The sequence below is a fragment of the Balaenoptera acutorostrata genome, chromosome 9, assembly GCF_949987535.1.
Source record: "Balaenoptera acutorostrata chromosome 9, mBalAcu1.1, whole genome shotgun sequence".
Lineage (NCBI taxonomy): Eukaryota > Metazoa > Chordata > Mammalia > Artiodactyla > Balaenopteridae > Balaenoptera > Balaenoptera acutorostrata.
Genome location: NC_080072.1, coordinates 8,816,435 through 8,837,576, shown reverse-complemented (window position 1 = coordinate 8,837,576; position 21,142 = coordinate 8,816,435). Strand labels below are relative to the sequence as shown.

Genomic DNA, 21,142 nt, shown 5'->3' with positions numbered 1-21,142 from the left:
TCTGTCTCTGCTACTTAGCCTTGCTTATGCCTCTGTCTCCACCCCAGCCCAGGATGCCCAGCCACTGTCTGCTGACGTTCCAGGGGGCTCATTCTCTGTGTGGCCTCAAGCAAGTCCCTCCTCTTCTCACCTGCTTTTATCATGTATAAATTGAAGGGATTGGGCCTGGTGTTGTCCACGTTCTCCCAGCTCTAAATTCTCTGCTTCGCCTCTAAAGGGGGCCCTGGCCTCCTGCCTCACCCAGGCTTCCGGGAAGCTGGAACGAGAAGGCCAGGTGATGGCACCTGGAACCCTCAGGGAGGGGCCGATGGACCTGCTGGAAGCAGCAGGGCTCACAGGAAGCCTGTGGTGTAATGCCAATCTCTGAACAGCCGGTTCATCTAATGACCAGCTTCTAAATTCACTTGTGTGTGTGTGTTTAAACTTTAGTTCACCGGTTTGATTTTCTTTGCAAAAGGGCATTTTTAAAAGTCTCTGCCCCGGCTCAATCCAGCTGTAGGAGCAGGGATGGGGGCAGAGAAACCCTCTTCTGAGTCAAAACCAGGAGGGGCAGCACCAAGCTTTGCCGGGCTGCAGATCATTAACGAGAAGGGGTGGGTGGAGGAAACAAGATAAACATAGGCATGAAACTATGTCGCCAAGAATGTATTCTTTTGCATGAGAAAAATACATTGTCTCCTCCATCTCCGCTCCCGGGGATCCCCCAACCCCGAGTCTCTCCTGGGTTCATTTTCCCTTTTCTGCCTCTCAGCTCTGAGATGGGCATCTTCCTTTCCTGGGTAGAGGGCGACCTCTCCTACATTGCTGTGAGGTACTTGGACAACAGCTGGGCAATTTCTCATGATAAACATTCACCTCCCATATGACCCCACAATCCTACTCCTAGGTGTTTACCCAAAAGAAATTAAACTCTATGTTCATGCATACAAAACAAACCTGAATGGGAACATCTGTAGTGGCTGTAATCATTATTGTCAAAAATCAAAAACCACGCAAACGTCCTTCAGGTGGTGAATAACAAAGGGTGGGGCGTGCAACCAACGGGATACCACTCAGCAGTGAAAAGGAACAAAGCCCTGTCACTACTGTATTTTGCTACAATATAAATGAACCTCAAACGCATTCTGCTAAGTAAGTTAAAGAAACCAGACACAAAAGGCAACCTTCTGTATGATTCCGTTTATATGACATTCTGGAAAAGGCAAAACTATAGGGACAGAAAAAAGATCACAGGAGCTGGGGCTTAGGGGTTGGTTGACAACAAAGGGACGTGGGGGAACTTTAGGGGTGAGGGAACTCTCCTCTATCTATATTGTGGTGATGGTTACACGACTATATGTGTCTGCCAAAAGTCAAAGAACTGTATACTAAAAAGGTTAAATTTTACTGTTTGTAAATTGTTCCTCAATAAGCCTAATTTTTAAAAATGGATTTGAAAATAAGCCTACATATTTACACATATGCATACATGTGTACACACACCTGCTGTACAGCTGTTTTAATAGTTACATAACGTGCCGTTAAATGCAGGTATCTATTTTATTTGGCCAGCTCCCTGCTATCGAGTGGTTTCCCGGGTGGGGCATCTTCGTTAATGCTGTGATGTCCCTGAAGGAAAGGGGGCTGGTCCAGCACCTGGCCCAGCGCTGCACCAGCGCCTCCCCGGGCCCTCCTTCAATCGCTCCTTGCACGGCCCGGGAGGTAGGGATTCTTACCTGCTCTGCAGAGTGTGCAGCTGAACTAGCGAGGGGGAGTCGCCTGTGCAAGTGGCACAGTCAGTGAGCAGAAGACCCGGGATTCCAAACTGGTTCTTCTAGTTGGGAGGCCCACGCGCCTTCCCTTACGCTGTGCAGCCAGTTGTAAACTATTTAAAGGAAATAGCTGTTCCTCACTCTGGTTTGTCCCTCCAGAGCAGCTAATACGTAGGAGATTGGACCCATGAAGGGGTGCTTCCCAGGTACAGCGGGTTGCCTGGAACTGAACCCCACTCTCTGATGGAATGAAGGTCAACAGTCTCTCCACGAACTCACTGCTAACGAAGACTAGCCGTTGGTACACCCTGCAGGGGAGAGCACGATGCATTCAGGAAACAGCGGTTGAGTGCCCGTTGTGCCGGGCACTGAAGTGAGAGCACGCACACGATCATACAGCCGTTCCCACTCTTCACCTCAACGCTGGTGCTTAAACAGAGCACGTGTCCTCACCTGAGGGAGCCAGATGGACCACATAGCCGCATCCCAAAGACAAGGCCCAGGGCTCACCACCAAAAGCAGAAATCCCCAACCGGTCTCCAAGTCTCAGTCTCAGCTTGGCATGAGACAGGAAAACCAGAGACAGGGAGAGGTGAGCCCTCGCAGGGAACATTCTAGAACCTGACCCTCAAGGAGCCCCAGTCCAGCCTGCAGGCTCCCTGTGTTCATCATCTGTAGGAGATGGGGCAGGGAGCTCTTCTCGCACTGGGGAGAAGCCACTCTCTTTCCTGAGATGGCTGGGCTGGAAAGGAGCTCTTCAGAGGACAAAGAAGAGAAGGACGGGGGTCCAGGAGGTGGTATGGGTGGGCGTGCAGCATGGGAGTGGGTCAGAGTGATGTACACAAGCTGGGTGTGAGTGCATTGTATGCACAGAGCATGTGTGTGTCAGCGAGTGAATCTCTGACTCCCAGGAGGTCTAAAATGTCTCGTAAAGGGCCACCCACCTTGTACCCAGGCCCGTGTGTCTCTCGTGAGGGATGGAGCTCCGAATTGAACAGCTCAACGTGTCAGACGCAGTGCTCAACACTTGACCCACTTTATCCATCACTCCTTGGAGTAAGAACTGCCACTGCCCCACTTGACAGATGAGGAGACTGAGTCCCAGGGAGGTAAGGTAACTTGCCAAAGATCCTTACCTAGTGAGTGGAAGAGCAAGACTGAAACCTAGGTCTGAACGTTTCCAACGTTATGCCCTTAACGATCCCAGAACATCCCAGGCAGTCCTGGGGCAGCTCAGGTCTGGGCTCCAGGCCAAGATCTGGGCTGGGGATCACAGTGCGGTTAGAGTTGGCAGTGGGGCAGCGCCCTTCTGGAGTTTACAGGAGCAGGAGGTAGGTGGCCCTGGTCACACTCAGAATGCGAGATACGCCCTTGACGCAGGAGTTCTATTTCAGGCACACTCTGAGGCCAGCCAGCACCCCACCTCCCCATGACTCAGCTGAGCCAACCGCACCCGAGCGGGGGGCTGAGCTGCCGCGGGGGGGGCAGAGAGGAGACATGGTTGAGAGCAAAGCCTTTGACTACAGAAGTCATGACTCAACTTGGCCCAAGATGGGACAATTTGAACATCAAAAAGAATAACTACACGTAGATGGAAAAAATCCAGTAATTGAAATCTGTGTGCTCATCATGATATTTTTTAAAAATTTGTCACCTTTGGAGGGTGCAAAAGACTCACCATGTCATTTGAAAAACTGGTAAACAAAGGAAAAGATTCAAGCATTTCCTAAATGAACTATACTCAGGGAACCAAATTAAAAACTACAAGAAAATGCAGTCACAAAACAGCGCTGAAAAGGGAGCCCTACCTATGTATGCAAATGAGCAGAAAAATTATCTGGAAGGACACACACCAGGCTGTGTAAAGGAGGAAGGAGCGTGTAGCCTTAATGCCAGCAGTTTTGATTTGGGTTGAGTTGGGTTGGGTTGCGTTGTTCCTGTTGTTAACAAGGAAAATGTATTCACATATTTCTTGTGGAATTAAAGAAATTGATTGTTTTTAAGGTAGGGCTTTGGAGTCAGACTCCCGTAAATTCAGATCCCTGCTCCGCCTCTTGGGGAAGTCCCTTTACCGGAGCATCGGTGCCCTCAGTGCACACCTGGGGGTAATTATGCCTGCTTCACAGGGTCATTGCACAGATTCGAGAAAAGCCTTTCTCGTGCTGCAGGCTGCAGTGAGCACTCAGGAAGTGTGGCTAGTTTTGAGCCACAAGGAAGAAGGAGCATGTGGAAGGAGGATGAAGGGATGGAGGGAAAAGCAAAGGGGCGGCGATGTTTGGAGATGAGAGGGAGACAAGGACGCCTTCTGGCGGCCCCCCCAGGGCCCACCACTGTGAACCATTTCCCTGGTCGCACCGACGAGGACAGTGAGACGGAGGAGGTGGGCCTGGGCACTGGGCAGAGGCTGCCCTCCCCGAGCCCACCACTCCTGCCCCCTCAGGACGGCCCAGAGGAGCGCTCCTCCCCCCACCCGGCCCCGCAGGCCTCAGCTTGTGCCCGCGCCCCTCTGTGCCAGAGCTGCAGACCAACAAGGAAACCCCACACAATCACCACCAACAGAGCTATTTTCAAAATAAAAGCTTATTGTAAGTTTGGGCTGACAGAGGCCATCCTTCTGTCAAGATGGTGTCTGTGTGTTGCCGCCTGGATGCCCAGCCTTTATCGCTTTAAGAGTTTGGTTTTCCCTCTCATGCTGCCCAAGCATACAAATATTTAGAAACGTGAATCAAAGTTCACGTGAAAACTCCTCTCTCTTGAAGCAGGGCAGGGTACAGGCCGGGTCGACAAGCAGGCCTGGAAGAAGAGCCATCGGAGTTTGAGAGGTAGGTTCAGAAGGAGCTGGTGGTAGCTGAGGTCAGGGTCACGGTCAACACTCACCAAGTCTCAGGGCAGAGTGGAGCGGGGAGGAGGGCAACGAGCCAAGCCCGGGGGGGGGCGGGGCCAGGCAGGGCGGAGTGGCAGAGCCCGAGGGGAGGAGTTTCACCAAGGAGGAGGAGCCCCAGGGAGACCCGAAAACTGGGACTGCTCTCCACCAGCCTCAAAGCCGATGGAACAAGGCAAAGCAAGTCATCAGAGGCACCCTGCCCCGCCACACACGGAAAGAGAATGAGCCGCGCAGCCACCAGTATGGCAGGGGATCACTCCCCTTTCTCCCTGCGGCTCACAGTTCAGATACCTATTCTAGACCAAAGGGGAACCCCAAATCCACGACTGCCTGGGGATGGAGGGGCTGCCCTTTTAGGCACCAGAACGCTATCTTACCCAAAGCCTCCAATAAGTACCTCTCATACGACATGCACCTATGGGCTGTTACATCCTGCGCAAACTGGGCAGGGGTGGGTGGGATTGGGGGCCCTTAGCATCCTCACTGTGGGGCACGTGGGGGGGAAGCAAGGACCAGTAACCTACATCCTTCAGGCTTTCAGCAAAAAGGGGGGCTTTACTGTCAGGATACAGGTAGACTGGAATGCGACTGGACAACGACTGACGATCCGCCCCTCTCTGCAGACCATCTGCTCTCACAGCCCACGTGGTCGTGTTCCCGAGGAGACGCAGCCCCTCTCAGGATCTCCACTCCATTCTCCTCTGGTTTCAGGGGACAATCTTGGAAGTATCTCTCATCCTCCATTCTGGAAGGAGATAGCGGGGTTGGCTTAGCTAATTACCTCCCGGACCGTTGGCCAGAGCCCTTTGGGCCAGCCCCCACGTGGGGACGCTGGACACCTTTTGAGTGGCCAGCCTGGAGTCATGTGATCTTGCTTCATCCAATCAGTGCCGTCCCCTTGCCATGACGTCACAACCCTGTTTCCCTGAGCAGGAGGGCTCGCTGTGCCCTGTCAGCTAAAGGAGCTTCAGGTGCGGCCAGCATAGTGAGTAACGCAGTCGTGCGTGGTGGCAACAGGAAGAAACGTCACTGTCCCCATGCTGCGGCTTGTGGCTTCTCACCTAATCCAGTCTGTTCAGGGTGTCAGAAAATCAGACCCAAGTGCCATATGACAGTCATCAAAGCCAGGGCTGGCGGGCTGGGGATTCTGCTTGTCCCTGTACTGTCCATGAAGCTGCTGGGCAGGAAAGAGGCCAAAGTGCCCCCCAACTGTGCAGAGAGTGGGGCAGGGGCAGGCCACACACCAGCCTGCTGGCAAGCAGGACCACAGCCTGGAAGACATACCTTTTTGGTCTTAACTGTGTTTGTGTTTATGTATATGTAATTTTTTAAATTTATAAAACGATATAAAATGAAAGATAAGCCTCTATACTCCCCACCCCCATCCCCTAGCCACCCAGGTCCCCTACCTAGAGGAAACCTTATCAATTTCTTTCTTTTTTTTATAACTTTATTTATTTTATTTATTTATATTTGGCTGCGTTGGGTCTTCGTTGCTGAGCGCGAGCTTTCTCTAGTTGCGGCGAGTGGGGGCTACTCTTCACTGTGGTGCACGGGCTTCTCATTGTGGTGGCTTCTCTTGTTGTGGAGCACGGGTTCTAGGCGTGCGGGCTTCAGTAGTTGTGGCATGTGGGCTTCAGTAGTTGTGGCTTGCAGGCTCTATATAGCGCAGGCTCAGTAGTTGTGGCACATGGACTTAGTTGCTCCACAGCATGTGGGATCTTCCCGGACCATGGCTCGAACCCGTGTCCCCTGCATTGGCAGGCGGATTCTTAACCACTGCGCCACCAGGGAAGCCCAACCTTATCAATTTCTGATATCCTTCCTGGAATATCTTAGACTACATATACTTTTTTTTTTTTTAATGTTTTGTTTGTTTGTTTTCTATTTATTTATTTATTTATTTATTTTTGGCTGTGTTGGGTCTTCACTTCTGTGCAAGGGCTTTCCCTAGTTGCGGCAAGCAGGGGCCACTCCTCATCGCGGTGCGCGGGCCTCTCACCATTGCGGCCTCTCATTGCGGAGCACAGGCTCCAGACGCGCAGGCTCAGCAGTTGTGGCTCACGGGCCTCGTTGCTCCGCGGCATGTGGGATCTTCCCAGACCAGGGCTCGAACCCGTGTCCCCTGCATTGGCAGGCAGACTCCCAACCACTGCACCACCAGGGAAGCCCTACATATACTTTTTAATGAGTTTTCTTAAATCTTATATCTGTATAAAAGAACAGTCATAAGTGTAAGACATAAGAAATAACAATAAAATACCCATGCACCAACACCCAGTTGAAGAAATAGAAAATCACCAATATCTTAAATAAGCCCCATGACACAAAAAAGTCTGTACACAAATGTTCACAGCAGCATTATTCATAATTGCCAAATGGTGGAAGGATACTGATGAATGGATAAAAAACATGGGTAGGGGGCTTCCCAGGTGGCGCAGTGGTTGGGAGTCTGCCTGCCAATGCAGGGGACACGGGTTCGAGCCCTGGTCTGGGAGGATCCCACATGCCGCGGAGCGACTGGGCCCGTGAGCCACAATTGCTGAGCCTGCGCGTCTGGAGCCTGTGCTCCGCAACAAGAGGGGCCGCGACAGTGAGAGGCCCGCGCACCGCGATGAAGAGTGGCCCCCACTTGCCGCAAATGGAGAAAGCCCTCGCACAGAAACGAAGACCCAACACAGCCATAAATATAAAAATAAATAAAATATATAAAATTTAAAAAAAAAATATTCCATTTAAAAAAAAAAAAAAAAAAAACATGGGTAGGGACTTCCCTGGTGGTCCAGTGGTTAAGACTCCATGCTCCCAATGCAGGGGACCTAGGTTCGATCCCTGGTCAGGGAACTAGATCCTGCATGCCACAATTAAGAGCCCGCAGGCTGCAACGAAAAAGGTCTCGCGCACAGCAACGGAGATCCCACGTGCCACAACTAAGACCCAGTGCAGCCAAATAAATAAATAAATATTTTTTTAAATGGGTATATATCCATACAATGGAATATTACTTGGCCATAAAGAAGAAGGAAGTAATAATTCATGCTACAACAGGGAGGAAACTTAAAAGCATGCTGGTGAAAGAAACCGGTCACAAATGCTACCTATTTTAAGATTCTATTTTAATGTAATGCCCAGAATGGACAAATATATAGAGACAAAAAGTAGATTTATGATTGTTTAAGACTAGAGGCACAGGCAGTGCTCGGAGGTGATAGCTAAAGGGTATGGAGCTTCTTTTTGAAGTGGTGAAAGTGTTCTAAAATTGATTGTGGTGATTGTTTCACAGCTCTGTGAATATACCAAAAACCACCGAATTATAGACTTTAAATGGGTGAAGTGGATGGTATGTGAATTCTATTTTAATAAAGCTGTTATAAAAAAATTAACCCAATTACTCTCCCTCCTAGTACTGTTGTAGCCACTCTCCTGAATTTTGTGCCTATTAATGTATTGCTTTTTTAAAGTTTTTACAAATAAAAAGGTATCCCTTAACAATATTTTTTTAATTTGGTAAAAACAGAATCAAACATCATACATTCTACAACTTGATTATTTTTGCTCACGATTAGGTTCCATGCTGACGGATTGTAGCCATTGTTCATTCACGTTCACAGTATTCCCTTTGTAGAATGCAGCACAGCTAATCATCCTGTCTCGGGTCAATGGACATTGGGCGTGTTCACTGTTGCTGACAAAACTGCCAGGAGCGTCCTCATGCAAGCCTCCTGGAGCACTGGGCGGCTCTTCTCTAAGCAGAGGCTTTCAAACCTTTTTGACCAAGACTCACTGTGAGAAATACACTTTACAATGCATCAGGATATTGATGTATACAAGTAAAAGTCTTACCAAAAAATTTGCCAAAAAACAAGATGAAATTCACTCTGACAAATCCTATTCTCTATCATTGTGTTTCACTGAATGATTTTTAAAATATTGACTGTGACCCACTAAATAGAAGTTATCACTCACTAAAGGAGCACAGACCAGAGTTAGTGGGTTGTAGGGTATGACCTTCAGCTTTATTAGAAAAAGAATGGAAAATTAAGCTTCCTACCAGCAGAATACCAGAGATGTAACTGCTCAATATTTAAATATTTGTCAGCATGGTAGCTATAGATTAGGATCTTTTAATTCACATTTCTATAATTACTTATGAAGTGCCCCATTTTGTCATGTGTTTATTGGACATTTGTATTCTCTCCTCTGTGGAAAGCCTGTTCATATATTTGTCCACCTTTCTGTTGGGTTGTCTTTTCCTTATTTATTTATTTTTATTTATAGATTTATTTATTTATTTATTTTTGGCTGCGTTTCGTTGCTCCCCGCGGGCTTTCTCTAGTTGCAGCGAGCAGGGGCTGCTCTTCGTTGCGGTGCGCGGGCTTATTGTGGTGGCCTCTCTTGTTGCAGAGCACGGGCTCTAGGCATGCGGGCTTCAGTAGTTGTGGCACGCAGGCTCAGTAGCTGAGCCTTGTGGGCTCTAGAGTGCAGGCTCCGTAGTTGTGGCTCACGGGCTTCGTTGCTCCGCGGCATGTGGGATCTTCCCAGACCAGGGATCGAACCCGTGTCCCCTGCATTGGCAGGCAGATTCTTAACCACTGCACCACCAGGGAAGCCCTCTTTTCCTTACTGATCTGTATGAGTTCTTTATATATACTAATCCTTTGTCAGTTTTTGTGTTACAGGTATCTTCTCCCAAGTGTTGCCTATCTTTTCATTTACTTTATTATTCTTATTTGATGGAATCAAATTTACCTTTTGGTGCTTTACTTTTTTATTCTGTATTATTTTGTGCTTATGAACTACAGAACGGTCATAAAAGTGTTCTCCTGTATTTCCTTCTAAAAATTTTGTACTTTTGCCTGTGATGGTGAATTTTGAGTCAACTTGACTGGGCCAAGGTATGCTCAGATAGCTGATAAATCATTATTTCTGGGTGTGTCTGTAAGGGTGAGTCTAAACGAGATTAAGCATTTGAATTAGTAGACTGAGTAAAGATCAGCTCTCACCAATGTGGGTGGTGTGAAATGTGAAATAAAATGGGGTCACTTATGTCAAGGGGTTTTTAAATGGAACCAGGAGGCCATTAAGGAGGTGGACTTTACCCACATCCTCCCTGAGCAGAACCTGAACTTTTGAATTGGGTGAAACCACAAATATTCCAAGGATTCTGCAAAAACACTTGCAACTTGTCATAGCAACGGGTTATTACCTCGCTCTAGTGATAGCCTTAGCAATCCTGTTCAACCAAGACTAGCTTCTGCGTCCAGCTCCAATTAAAATTCTTTGCAATGCAAACCTTCCTTCTTTGCCTTTAAAAACCCATGACATTAACTCCCTGGTAGGACACTGTTTAGGTTGCTATCCAAATCTGTGTGCCCTGCATTGCAGTTCTTTGATCCCAAATAACTGCTTTCTGCCTGAATATGGCCTCCTAGTTTTATTTAGGTTGACAGTGAGCATCAACCCATCCGCTGAAGGCCTGAATAGAACAAAGAAGGTGGAGGAAGGACAGTCTCTCTCCTTGAGCTGAGAGGTCCATCTTTTCCTGCTCTCAGATATCAGAGTTCCTGGTTCTCTGACCTTTAGAACCCAGGACTTACACCAGCGCCCTACCCTCCATGTGCTCAGGCCTTCACTGGGACTTAGACCATCAGCTCCCTTGGTTCTCCGACCTTCAGACTTGGACTGAATTACATCACGAGCTTTCTGTTCTGTGCTTGCAAATAGCAGATGGTGGGATTTCTCAGCCTCCATAGCCATGTGAACCATTTCCTATAATAAATCTCCTCTTGCATCTATCTATCTAGCTAGCTAGCTATCATCTATCTATATCTTCCATCCATCCATCCATCCATCCATCTATCTATCTATCTATCTATCTATCTATCTATCTATATCCTATTGGTTCTGTTTGTCTGGAGAGCTGCAACTTATATATTGCCTTTCACATTTAAGTCTGAAATCCTCCCCAAACTGACTTTTTCTGTACAGCGCAAAGTCCATATGATTATGCAGTTTTTTGAGTACCGTTTATTGGTTGAGGATCAGCAAACTATGGCCCACAGGTCAGATCCAGCCCTTTCCCTGTTTTCATACAGCCCAGTAGCTAAGACTGAGTTTTGCATTTTTAGATGGTTGAAAAAAATCAGAAGTTAATATTTCATGACCCATGAAAAGTACATGAAATTTAAATCTCAGTGTACATAGATAATGTTTTTATTCTTTTACAAATACAGTTTTATTAGATACACACCCATGTATTACAGTACATAGACGTGAATTGACTATGGCGGCTTTCCTGCTACAACAGCAGAGTTGAGTAGTTGCATCGCTTTGAGGCCTACCGATATTTACTCCCTGGCCCTTCACAAAAACTGTTTGCCAACCCTGAATAGTTCATCCTTCCCCACTGATCTGCAGTGTCACCTTTGTTGTAAATTAAGGTTTCATAGATTTGTGGGGTCTGTTTCAGAGGTTCTACTCCATTCCATTAGTCAGCCTAACTATCCCTGCACCAAAAATGCACTATTTTGATCACAATAATAATTTATAATAAATCGATATTTGATAGTGCAAGTCTACCTGCCTGGTGTTCCTTCTTGGTAATGACAAAGCTAACCTTGCCTCTTTACTTTTTCCAGGTCCATTTTAGAATCTGGTTGCAAATTTCAGGAAAGACCCTGTTGGAATTTGGTTTGGAATTGCACTGAATCTAGAGATGAATTTGGAAAGAAACTGACATATTTATGATATTGAGGTTTCCTAGCCATGCAAAGTCCTTCGATATTTTCTCCAGAGAGATCTCATTCATGTATTGCTTGAATATTTGGGGAAACTCCTCTGTAAAACCATCCAGGAATGCCATTTCTTTGTGGGACAAATTTTAAATACTGATTTAATCCCTTTAATGGTAATAGGACTACTTAGATTTTTTTACTTATTCTTGGTTCAATTTTGATAACATGTTTTCCTTAGAATGTATTAATTCCATCCAAATTTTCCAATTTATTGTCATGAAGTTATTTATTGATTTCTTGTTTTTTGATCTCCTTAGCATCTGTAGTTATATCCCCCTTTTAATTCCTAAAACATTAACTTGTGTATTCTCTTTTATATGCTTATTTTGATTCATTTCTTTAGGTTCATATCTTTTTACTTTCTTCCTATTTTTTTTCCTTTTGTCTCTTTCTCTTTTTTTTTTTGTATAATTGACATACAACATTCTCTTAGTTTCAGAAGCACAACATAATAATTTGATATTTGCATATATTGCAAAATGATCACCACAAGTCTAGTTAACATCTGTCATCATACATAGTTACAAAAAATTTTTTTCTTGTGATGAGCACTTTTAAGATCTATTCTCCTAGAAACTTTCAAATATGCAATACAGTATTATTAACTATAGTCACCATGTGGTACATTACATCCCCATGACTTATTTATCTTATAACTGGAAGCTTGTACTTTTTGACCCCCTTCACCCATTTCACCCACCCCCAACCCCCAGCTCTGGCAACCACCAATCTGTTCTCCATATCTATAAGCATGATTTTTTTGAAAGATTCCATGTATAAGTAAGATAATACAGTATTTGTATTTCTCTGTCTGACTTATTTCGCTTAGCCTAATGCCTTCAAGGTCCATTCGTGTTGTCGCAAATGGCAAGATTTCATTCTTATGACTGAATAATATTCCGTTCTATATGTATAGCACAATTTCCTTATCCATTTATCCATTGATGGACACTTGGCTTGTTTCCATATCTTGGCTGTTTAAATAATGCTGTGACAAACATGGGGGTGCACATATCTTTTCAAGTTATGTTTTCCTTTTCTTTGGATAAATATCCAGAAGGGGGATTGCTGGATCGTATGGTAATTCTATTTTTAATTTTTTGAGGAAACTTCATGCTGTTTTCCATAGTGGCTGCACCACTTTACATTCCCACCAACAGTGGACAGGGCTTGTCTTTTCTCCACATCCTCACCAACACTGGTCATTTCTTGTCTTTTTGATAATAGCCATGAGGTGATATCTCATTGTAGGTTTGATTTGCATTTCCCTGATGATTATTCCTGTTGAGTATCTTTTCATGTACCTATTGGCCATCTGTATGACTTCTATCTTCTTCAATTGGATGATTAACTCATTAATTTGTACCTTTTTCTTTCTTAATGTAAGCATTCATGCTACACATTTCTTTCTAGGTATCCCTTTACCGGAATGACCCAAGTACTGACCTCTAGTATTTTTGTTATCCAGTTCTAAATATTTTCTAGTTTCCATCATGTTTTCTTCTTTGACTCATAATTGATCTAACAATGTGTTCTAAAATTTCTAAAAGGATAGAGTTTTTCTAGCTATCGCTCTCTTATTGATTTCTAACTTAATTTCATTATGGTTAGAAAAGATGATCTCTATGTTACCAGCCCCTTGAAATTTGTTGCGACTTGCTTCAAGGCCAAGGGCGTGGTCAGTTTTCATGAGCATTCCTTTGTGTGTGGTCAGAAAGAATCTATATTCGACAATTGTACTATATGTGTTCATTAAATCAGCTCGTTGGTTTTTCAAAATTGCTGTATCTTTTGTGTCTCCTTGATTTATCAGTTCCAGAGAGAGGTGTATTTAGATCTCCCACTATCATGGGGAATTTGTCATCATCTCCTTGCAATAGGCCAAAATTTTCAGTATCTATTTTAGGACTTTTATTAGGTGCAAACAATTTTAGAAGTATTATACCTTCCTAGTGAGTTGAAACTTTTTTCAGAAACTTTTTTGGAGCCTTTTTCAACACCAGCAACTAATTCTCTGATTTCCCAGATACCAACTGGGTGTTCAACAATTCAGTTCAGTTTTGACACTAACCACTGGGAGCTGGCACAGACCTCAGAGCTTAAGCGCTCGGTCCCCTAAGACTGCCCTCCTTCCCCTTTAGACACCTTTCACCATTCGCAAGACCCAGGCCACCTGTACTTCTGTCAATGGGCTAAAAATCAGGGGTTCCCACAACTCTTCCTGAGGTTCAATAATTTGCTAGAACAGCACACAGAACTCAGGAAGGCACTTTAATTATGCTCACCGGTTTATTATAATGTACGGAACTCAGGAACAACCAAATGGAAGAGATGCATAGGGCAAGGTGTGTGGGCAAGGAGCTTCCATGCCCTCTTCAGGCAGCCACTCTCCTGATACCTCGATATGTTCACCATCAGGAAGCTCATCAAGTCTCCTTGATCAAGAGTTTTTATAGAGCTTAATCTTCAGCTTGCCCACCCCTCACCTCCCCTTCTTAGAGATCAGTAGCCTGAAAGTTCCAACCCTCTAATCACTTGGTCTTTCTGATGACCAGCCCCACCTTAAGGTTATCTTAGTGTCCCCACCCTAAGTCAACTCATTAGGACAAACTCAGGTTGATCAAAAGGGGCTCCTTAGGAACAGGAAAAGACATGCCTATCACTCAGGATATTCCAAGGGTTTTAGGAGCTCTGGCCAAGAACCAAGGATAAAGACCAAATGTATTTCTTATTATGCCACACCTTTTATCTTTTTTCTGTCTAGTTATCATTTTTGGTTTAAAGCCTATATTGTCTGATATTGATATAGATATACCAGCTTTTAGTTAATTCGTATTAACTAATTAACCAGTTTTTAGTTAGTATTTGCCTAGTATATCTTCTTTTAATTAAAAAAATTATTATATAATTTATTGAAATAATTTCAAAAGTTTCATTTTATTTAAATTTTCAAGTTCAAATTTCAGATACTTTTAAGATGCTTACTAGGTAAAAATTTTAATATACAAAAAGTACTAGAAAGACTAGTACAGTGGTTACCCATATACCCGATGCATAGGTTAAAAACTTGTTTTGTCATATTTGCTGTATCTGCATCTATTTTGTAATAAGGTCATGTGTTGTACATAAATCTCATACCATTTTCACACTTCATAAGATTCATAATTTCTTAATATTCTTTTTTTTTTAATTAATTAATTAATTTATTTATTTATGGCTGTGTTGGGTCTTCGTTTCTGTGCGAGGGCTTTCTCCAGTTGTGGCAAGCGGGGGCCACTCTTCATCGCGGTGCGCGGGCCTCTCACTATCGCGGCCTCTCTTGTTGCGGAGCACAGGCTCCAGATGCGCAGGCTCAGTAATTGTGGCTCACGGGCCTAGTTGCTCCGCGGCATGTGGGATCTTCCCAGACCAGGGCTCAAACCCGTGTCCCCTGCATTGGCAGGCAGACTCTCAACCACAGTGCCACCAGGGAAGCCCTCTTAATATTCTTAAATACCCAGTCCATATTCAAATTTTCCCTATTATCCCGAATTGCTTTTATAGTTGTTTTTCACACTTAGTTGTTTTGTCTCCAACATGTCTTTCAGTCTAGGACAGTTTATACACACCGCCAATTTTTCTCCTTGATAACATTAATGTTTTAAAGACATCAGATGAGTTATCATGCACAATGTCCATCTTTTTAACTTCAGTCTTTGTGTCCTTATATTTCAATTGGATCTGCTGTAGACAGTATTCCCTGGATTAGTTGTCTAATCCAGCATAATGTTTGTCTTATACTTGGCAAATTTAGTCCATATATACTTATGGTCATTACCAATATATTTGGAATTAGTTCTTCCGTCTTCTCTGGTCATTTCTACACACCCCACTTTCTGTATGTAATGTTTATTTTTTAATTGAACTGGGTGTTTTAGTTTTGCTTTCTTGTGTTTATTCTACTTCATTCTTTTTTACTCGATAATTAATTTGGAGGTTTATGCTCCACGCCTCTGCATCACCTTATGCCATGTGACAGAGGGGGCTTCAAGAAACCCACCCTTTAATTTGGGCCTGTGTCCCTTGGGTTTGGGGAGCTTGAGAACTGGCACGACATGTGACATCAATAGAACAGAAACAAAAAGAAAGAAAACTACACTGGGAGACACTACTCTTACATCAACACTGGGACATGAACGGGCACAAGCTTATCCTGGACCAGGTGTGGGCCAAGCAGGAGGGAGCTGGCCAGGAGCCATTTGTAAGTCCTGTCCAGGATTCCAAAAGACTGATGGTCCCCAGACAACCAGGGCTGACGAAGGAAACATTCGCAAGCAGACAGAGGAGAAGACTTGCCCTGTGGAGGGAAGGACAATCGGCCCCAGCAGGGTACTTCTGAGGAACCCACAAAAGCCCCTTTCAGGAAAATGGTCACTTTGAACACCTGCCAAGCCCAGCGAGCAGCAGCAGGAAACCTCAAGCGACCAACCACGAAGGGTCGTGCCTTCTCCCCCAGACCCTCCCCCGAGGGCTCAGCAGCACCTACATCAGTCATGGGACCAGCCACACCCCCAGCCCGAAAGCCCCGAGGCAACCTTGTACCAGGTGACCTGGCCCCACTGGGCAGAGCTGATTGGCCTAGTGGGGCCACCTGACCCAATGGCAGCCAATCAATCAGTAGGCTGAGTTAAGTGTGGTGAGCTGAGCCAATCAGATTCTCTCCCAGGAGCTTGCGCTGGGAGCACCTCGCAGGCCACGGGGAGGGATGAAACTGAGCAGATGTGGGGAGAGAAGCCGCAGGAGCGGGTGTGGGATCAGAGACTTGGCGGTGGGGGGGAGGGGGGGAGGGGTGTCGTGACAGCCCAAGTGGAGAGGACGCAGGAGTGCTTCGGGGTGGAAGTGATAAGGCTGAGAAAAGCTGTGGAGATCAGAGGGAGATAAAGGAGGTTTTAACAAGATTGGCAAGAGCATATAGTCTTTCCTTATGGCTGAGGTTTGAACCCCGCAGACATAGACTCCACTACTGAGTCCTGGAAGCCAGCCTGGGTCTAGCTCCAGGCCAAAGGTCCTGGGTGTGCAGTGGTCCCTGTTCTTGCATATCAATCGGGTTTGTCTGTCTCCCTTGCTGCCCACCTGTATCCTCACCACTAGAAACCCCCATTACTTGAGATAACCGGAGTTGGACTTTGTTTCCTGCACGTAAAGAATGCAGCCCACAAATAGAAAGTGAGAAAAAATCACCAAAGAGGCAGAGAACAACATGGCATCAGCAGGAACAGAGCGCAGCTGCACCCTCAACAGACTTCACGCCAGGCAGTTCTTGCTGCATTTCCCCCAATAAAATCCTCCTTCATTGGGCTTTATTTTATTCTGTGAAAATAAGCCTTATTGTAAAACAGAATAAATCCACAAACCAAACCTCAAACCCTCTAGCAAAGAAGGCCCCCTTAATGTATAAATTCACTGCTGACAAGAGAGTCCCTTCAAGTCATTGCTTTTGTTTCTTGTTTCTTGAGAACATGATTCCAATGAGGCCCATGGCTGCCAGGCCCACTCCTGCGATGCCAGCTACCTTGATGGCATCTCTGACCTGGAAGAGAGAGGAGGGTGGATGAGGTTGTGTGTCAGGAATCGGAGTACACGCCATACATTCAACAAGAACATCCAGCTCAGGGAGCCTCCTGTGCCCCTTGGCCTTCTTGACAAACTCAGGAGTCAACTAATATTGGCAGGGAAATGGGGAGAAGAGGGCAGGATGGGGAAGGAGTGGTGGATGGGGCCAGCTGGCCAATGACATACACAGGTCTGAAGAGGGAAACTCACTTCACCCTGTGAGTACTTAAAGCACACATCCCCAGAGGGTGGCTGTGAAAAGGACAGGGAGATGAAGCCAGATGGCTGAAATCCTGGCTGGCCAACAGGGAGCTCTCGAAGTAAGTGTGAAGTTGAAGAGTCATTGCTATTGAATCCTCAATAAACTGTGACCTCCATCAGAGCAAAACCCTCACTTGCCTTCATCTTCACTGTATCCCCAGCACCCGGTCCTGCCAGGCACAGAGGTGCTCTTTGCATGTTCTTAAATGACTCAACTATGAAGAGTAGTAATGTTATACTTTAAATTATTAAGATATCTGACTTGTATTGTTTGTACTAGAAAAAAAAAACTGTTGCAAAAGTAAGAGTAAGTTTCAGGGTAAAAATTGAACATGTATCAAATTTCACTCTTTCCTAAATCCAACTAAAAGTAAAATAAGGCATTTGTTTTAGGCATAATTCCACTAGGACCTAGAGAACAATAAATGCAGTGAAGGCACAATGCCCGAAATCATGAAAACTGTACTTTTTCCCACTAACGGTATCATGAACATGGATCAAGAAATCTCACCCTAAAACCAAGCCAAGCATTTAAGCAGAACTAAGAACTGCAAAGGAAAAGATTCTTAATGATTTTACGCCAAGAAGTCCAATGAGACAGTGTACTAAAAATCCCAGTAATAAAAAGGATGAAAATGTGGACTTGGTACCCCAAACCCACATCCTTACGTGACACCGCCAACTCTGCCCTTGGTACCCTAAGCACAGAGCTTGCCTAGGTTGTGTATGTTGTGGCCGAAAAATTCCCACATGCCCACCATAGAGAAGACTTTGAAAAACTTCAGTGGTTAAAAAAAATATATGTTGGCACTGCCCAGGCTTATCTGAGCCATAAACGTGTCCAGCATAGCTGTGTGAAATGCCAGGAAATACACCAGTGTAACTAACATCACAAGGTACCCAGAACACATGTCAACAAAAGTTTGAATGAAGCTACTGACCTAAGGTTTGACTGCCGGTCAGTCTTTAGACCTTCCTGTTAAATTAAAGGTAATTAGGCTTGGCTTTGCAGCAACCGTGGTCCTGTTGGGTTCTTGCTAGGGAGCCTGCATAAAACCACTTGTACCCAGTGTTTTCCTTGCTAAGCTATGTGTCAAGGTGGGAGAAATGGTTTGCAGATAATGGAGTAGGAACAATAAGCCCCCAGTTCTTTACAGAACCTCATAGTGTGAGGAGAAATGCTGATGGAGCCGGTTCATACAAAAGGTACTTTGTCAAGGAAAACAACAATAGCCTCATTGTTTGTGATCATGCTTTGTACAGAGTCAAAGTGTGTAACTGAATACAAGAAAGTAGTATTTAGTTAGTCCTGAGAGTGCAGATTTTACGGAAAGAATGATCTTCCCAGGAGAGACAGAGCTACCTGCAGATGCCATTGATGATTTTCTTGTTGTAAGGCTGCTGGGTCCACCCCGGCCACTGTGCTGAAATTACAACAGTTCTGATCAAGAAAATGGGCTACATGGTGTGCACCAGAGGTCTTCAATCAGAATATTATGAAAGAGAAAAACTGCCCCTTGTTATCTTTTCTTTAAAGTGGGCAAACAGTAATCCTATCAGACTGCGGACAATTCGCTGTTTATGCTACACGTCTACTATGAGTTAAGCCCTGGAATTGTTTCCGGGAAAAAAGACAATTCTAATGTGCTTTTTTCACTTTCAGCAATGTTCTAAGTGGATATAAGAAGAGTAATATTATTCAGAAAGCAACTGAATTCAGACTATGAGAGGTTATAAAATAACAATGGTTATAAAATATGTGTACAGAAAGTTGGCTTTAATATTTACAGTAATTTTTAAATAATACCCTGTAATTTATCCAGGTTTATGTAATATACACAATACCATTGGCCACATCTTCAATTTCTATTTATCTTAAAATTTTATCTGACACAGAGTAGACTTCAGCATGAGTGTAGCTCCTAGTTGCTTTTTGCTAGAGTACTATTCAGTACAAGAGCTTACTAAGTATACATTTTTTGAAGCCTGAGTATTTTTAAGTAGGTAGGTGGAAAATAGGACCATCTTGATTAGAATACTCTTAGGCATGGAAAGCACAAACAACATTTTAGTTTAAATCCATTGTTTCCCTTTCTAACTGGAAACTTAGATGAGTCACATACAGTCCGTTGAAGGAAAATCTAGTCTGCTTCAAAGAGCTGAACACAAATAAACATAATGACCAATAAGATCCTTTTCACACAGAAAAATATCCTCATGAGTTAAGTGAAAAAGAGAGCTGCTGCTTTGATGGCTCTTACAAAAAAAAGTACTGCTGGACCTTGTCCAGCACCCACTAAATCCACCCTCTCTAGTGAGATGGGAGAAGTGCAGAAGCTACATTTTAATTTGGCCACGCCGTGTATTATGATCATTACTCACCTCGGCCAGTACTTCCCAAGGGGGTACAGGCTTGCCCTCTGGGGGAAATTTGGCAATATCTACAGACATTTTGGTTCTTACACCTGGGGGCGGAGGGTGCTACTGGCATCTAGTTGGGAGAGGCCATGGATGCTAGTAAACATCCTGCAATACACAGGGCAAGTCATAACAATGAAGACTTATCTTCATTGTTGATGACCCGAAATGTCAATAGTGCTGAGGCCGAGAAGCCCTCATCTAGGCCAAGAAATGAAAGAGGAAATCTTTGGAAACAGTATAAATGGCACCTCTTTTGTTTTGTAGTATGTTCTGGTTTCATGTTCTGTGAGGGGGTCCAGTAGAATTGTTGATGCTGTTTTATCATTGTTTTTTTTTTTTTTTTTTTTTTTTTTTTTTTTTTTTTATCATTGTTGTGTTGTCATGGTTTTGCCTCTTTCAGGTGGCTGGCTGGTGCATCGGGCTAAAGCCTCAGGAAGAGAATGGGATGTGTCCAATTTGTATTGTTTCATTTTGCAGGAAGGTGCTTGTAGAAAGAGGAAATGATAAAAAATATTTCTTGGTTCTTTCAGTATCTCAAGGTTTGGAATTGTATTTAAATGCTCTAAATATTATTTGTGCAAAATGGATTAAAGACCTAAATGTAAGGCCAGACACTATCAAACTCTTAGAGGAAAACATAGGCAGAACACTCTATGACATACATCACAGCAAGATCCTTTTTGACCCAGCTCCTAGAGAAATGGAAATAAAAACACAAATAAACAAATGGGACCTAATGAAACTTAAAAGCTTTTGCTCAGCAAAGGAAACCATAAACAAGACCAAAAGACAACCCTCAGAATGGGAGAAAATATTTGCAAATGAAGCAACTGACAAAGGATTAATCTCCAAGATTTACAAGCAGCTCATGGAGCTCAGTAACAAAAAAACAAACAACCCAATCCAAAAATGGGCAGAAGACCTAAATAGACATTTCTCCAAAGAAGATATACAGATTGCCAACAAACACATGAAAGAATGCTCAACATCATTAATCATTAGAGAAATGCAAATCAAAACTACAATGACGTATCATCTCACACCGGTCAGAATGGCCATTATCAAAAAATCTAGAAACAGGGCTTCCCTGGTGGTGCAGTGGTTGAGAATCTGCCTGCCAATGCAGAGGACACGGGTTCGAGCCCTGGTCTGGGAGGATCCCACATGCCGCGGAGCAACTAAGCCCCGTGAGCCACAACTGCTGAGCCTGCGCGTCTGGAGCCTGTGCTCTGCAACAAGAGAGGCCGCAATGGTGAGAGGCCCGCACACCGCGATGAGGAGTGGCCCCCGCTTGCCGCAACTAGAGAAAGCCCTCACACAGAAACGAAGACCCAACACAGCCATAAATAAATAAATAAACTCCAATCTCTTAAAAAAAAAATCTAGAAACAATAAATGCTGAAGAGGGTGTGGAGAAAAGGGAACCCTCTTGCACTGTT

The 21,142-nt window shown here is 44.6% G+C and overlaps 1 protein-coding gene across 3 annotated transcripts in view; it reads right to left on the bottom strand.

Annotated features, from left to right (window-relative positions):
• Positions 1-16,732: 16,732 nt before the first annotated feature.
• The window catches only part of LOC103016116 (phospholipase A and acyltransferase 3), a 28,583-nt gene continuing 24,173 nt past the window's right edge, over positions 16,733-21,142 (bottom strand). For all 3 annotated transcript variants that reach the window (XM_007174361.3, XM_007174360.3, XM_007174362.2), the window contains exon 5: positions 16,733-16,998. In XM_007174361.3, the coding sequence (XP_007174423.1) occupies positions 16,897-16,998 (102 nt within the window). In that variant the 3' untranslated portion in view covers positions 16,733-16,896. The remainder of the gene's footprint in view (positions 16,999-21,142) is intronic.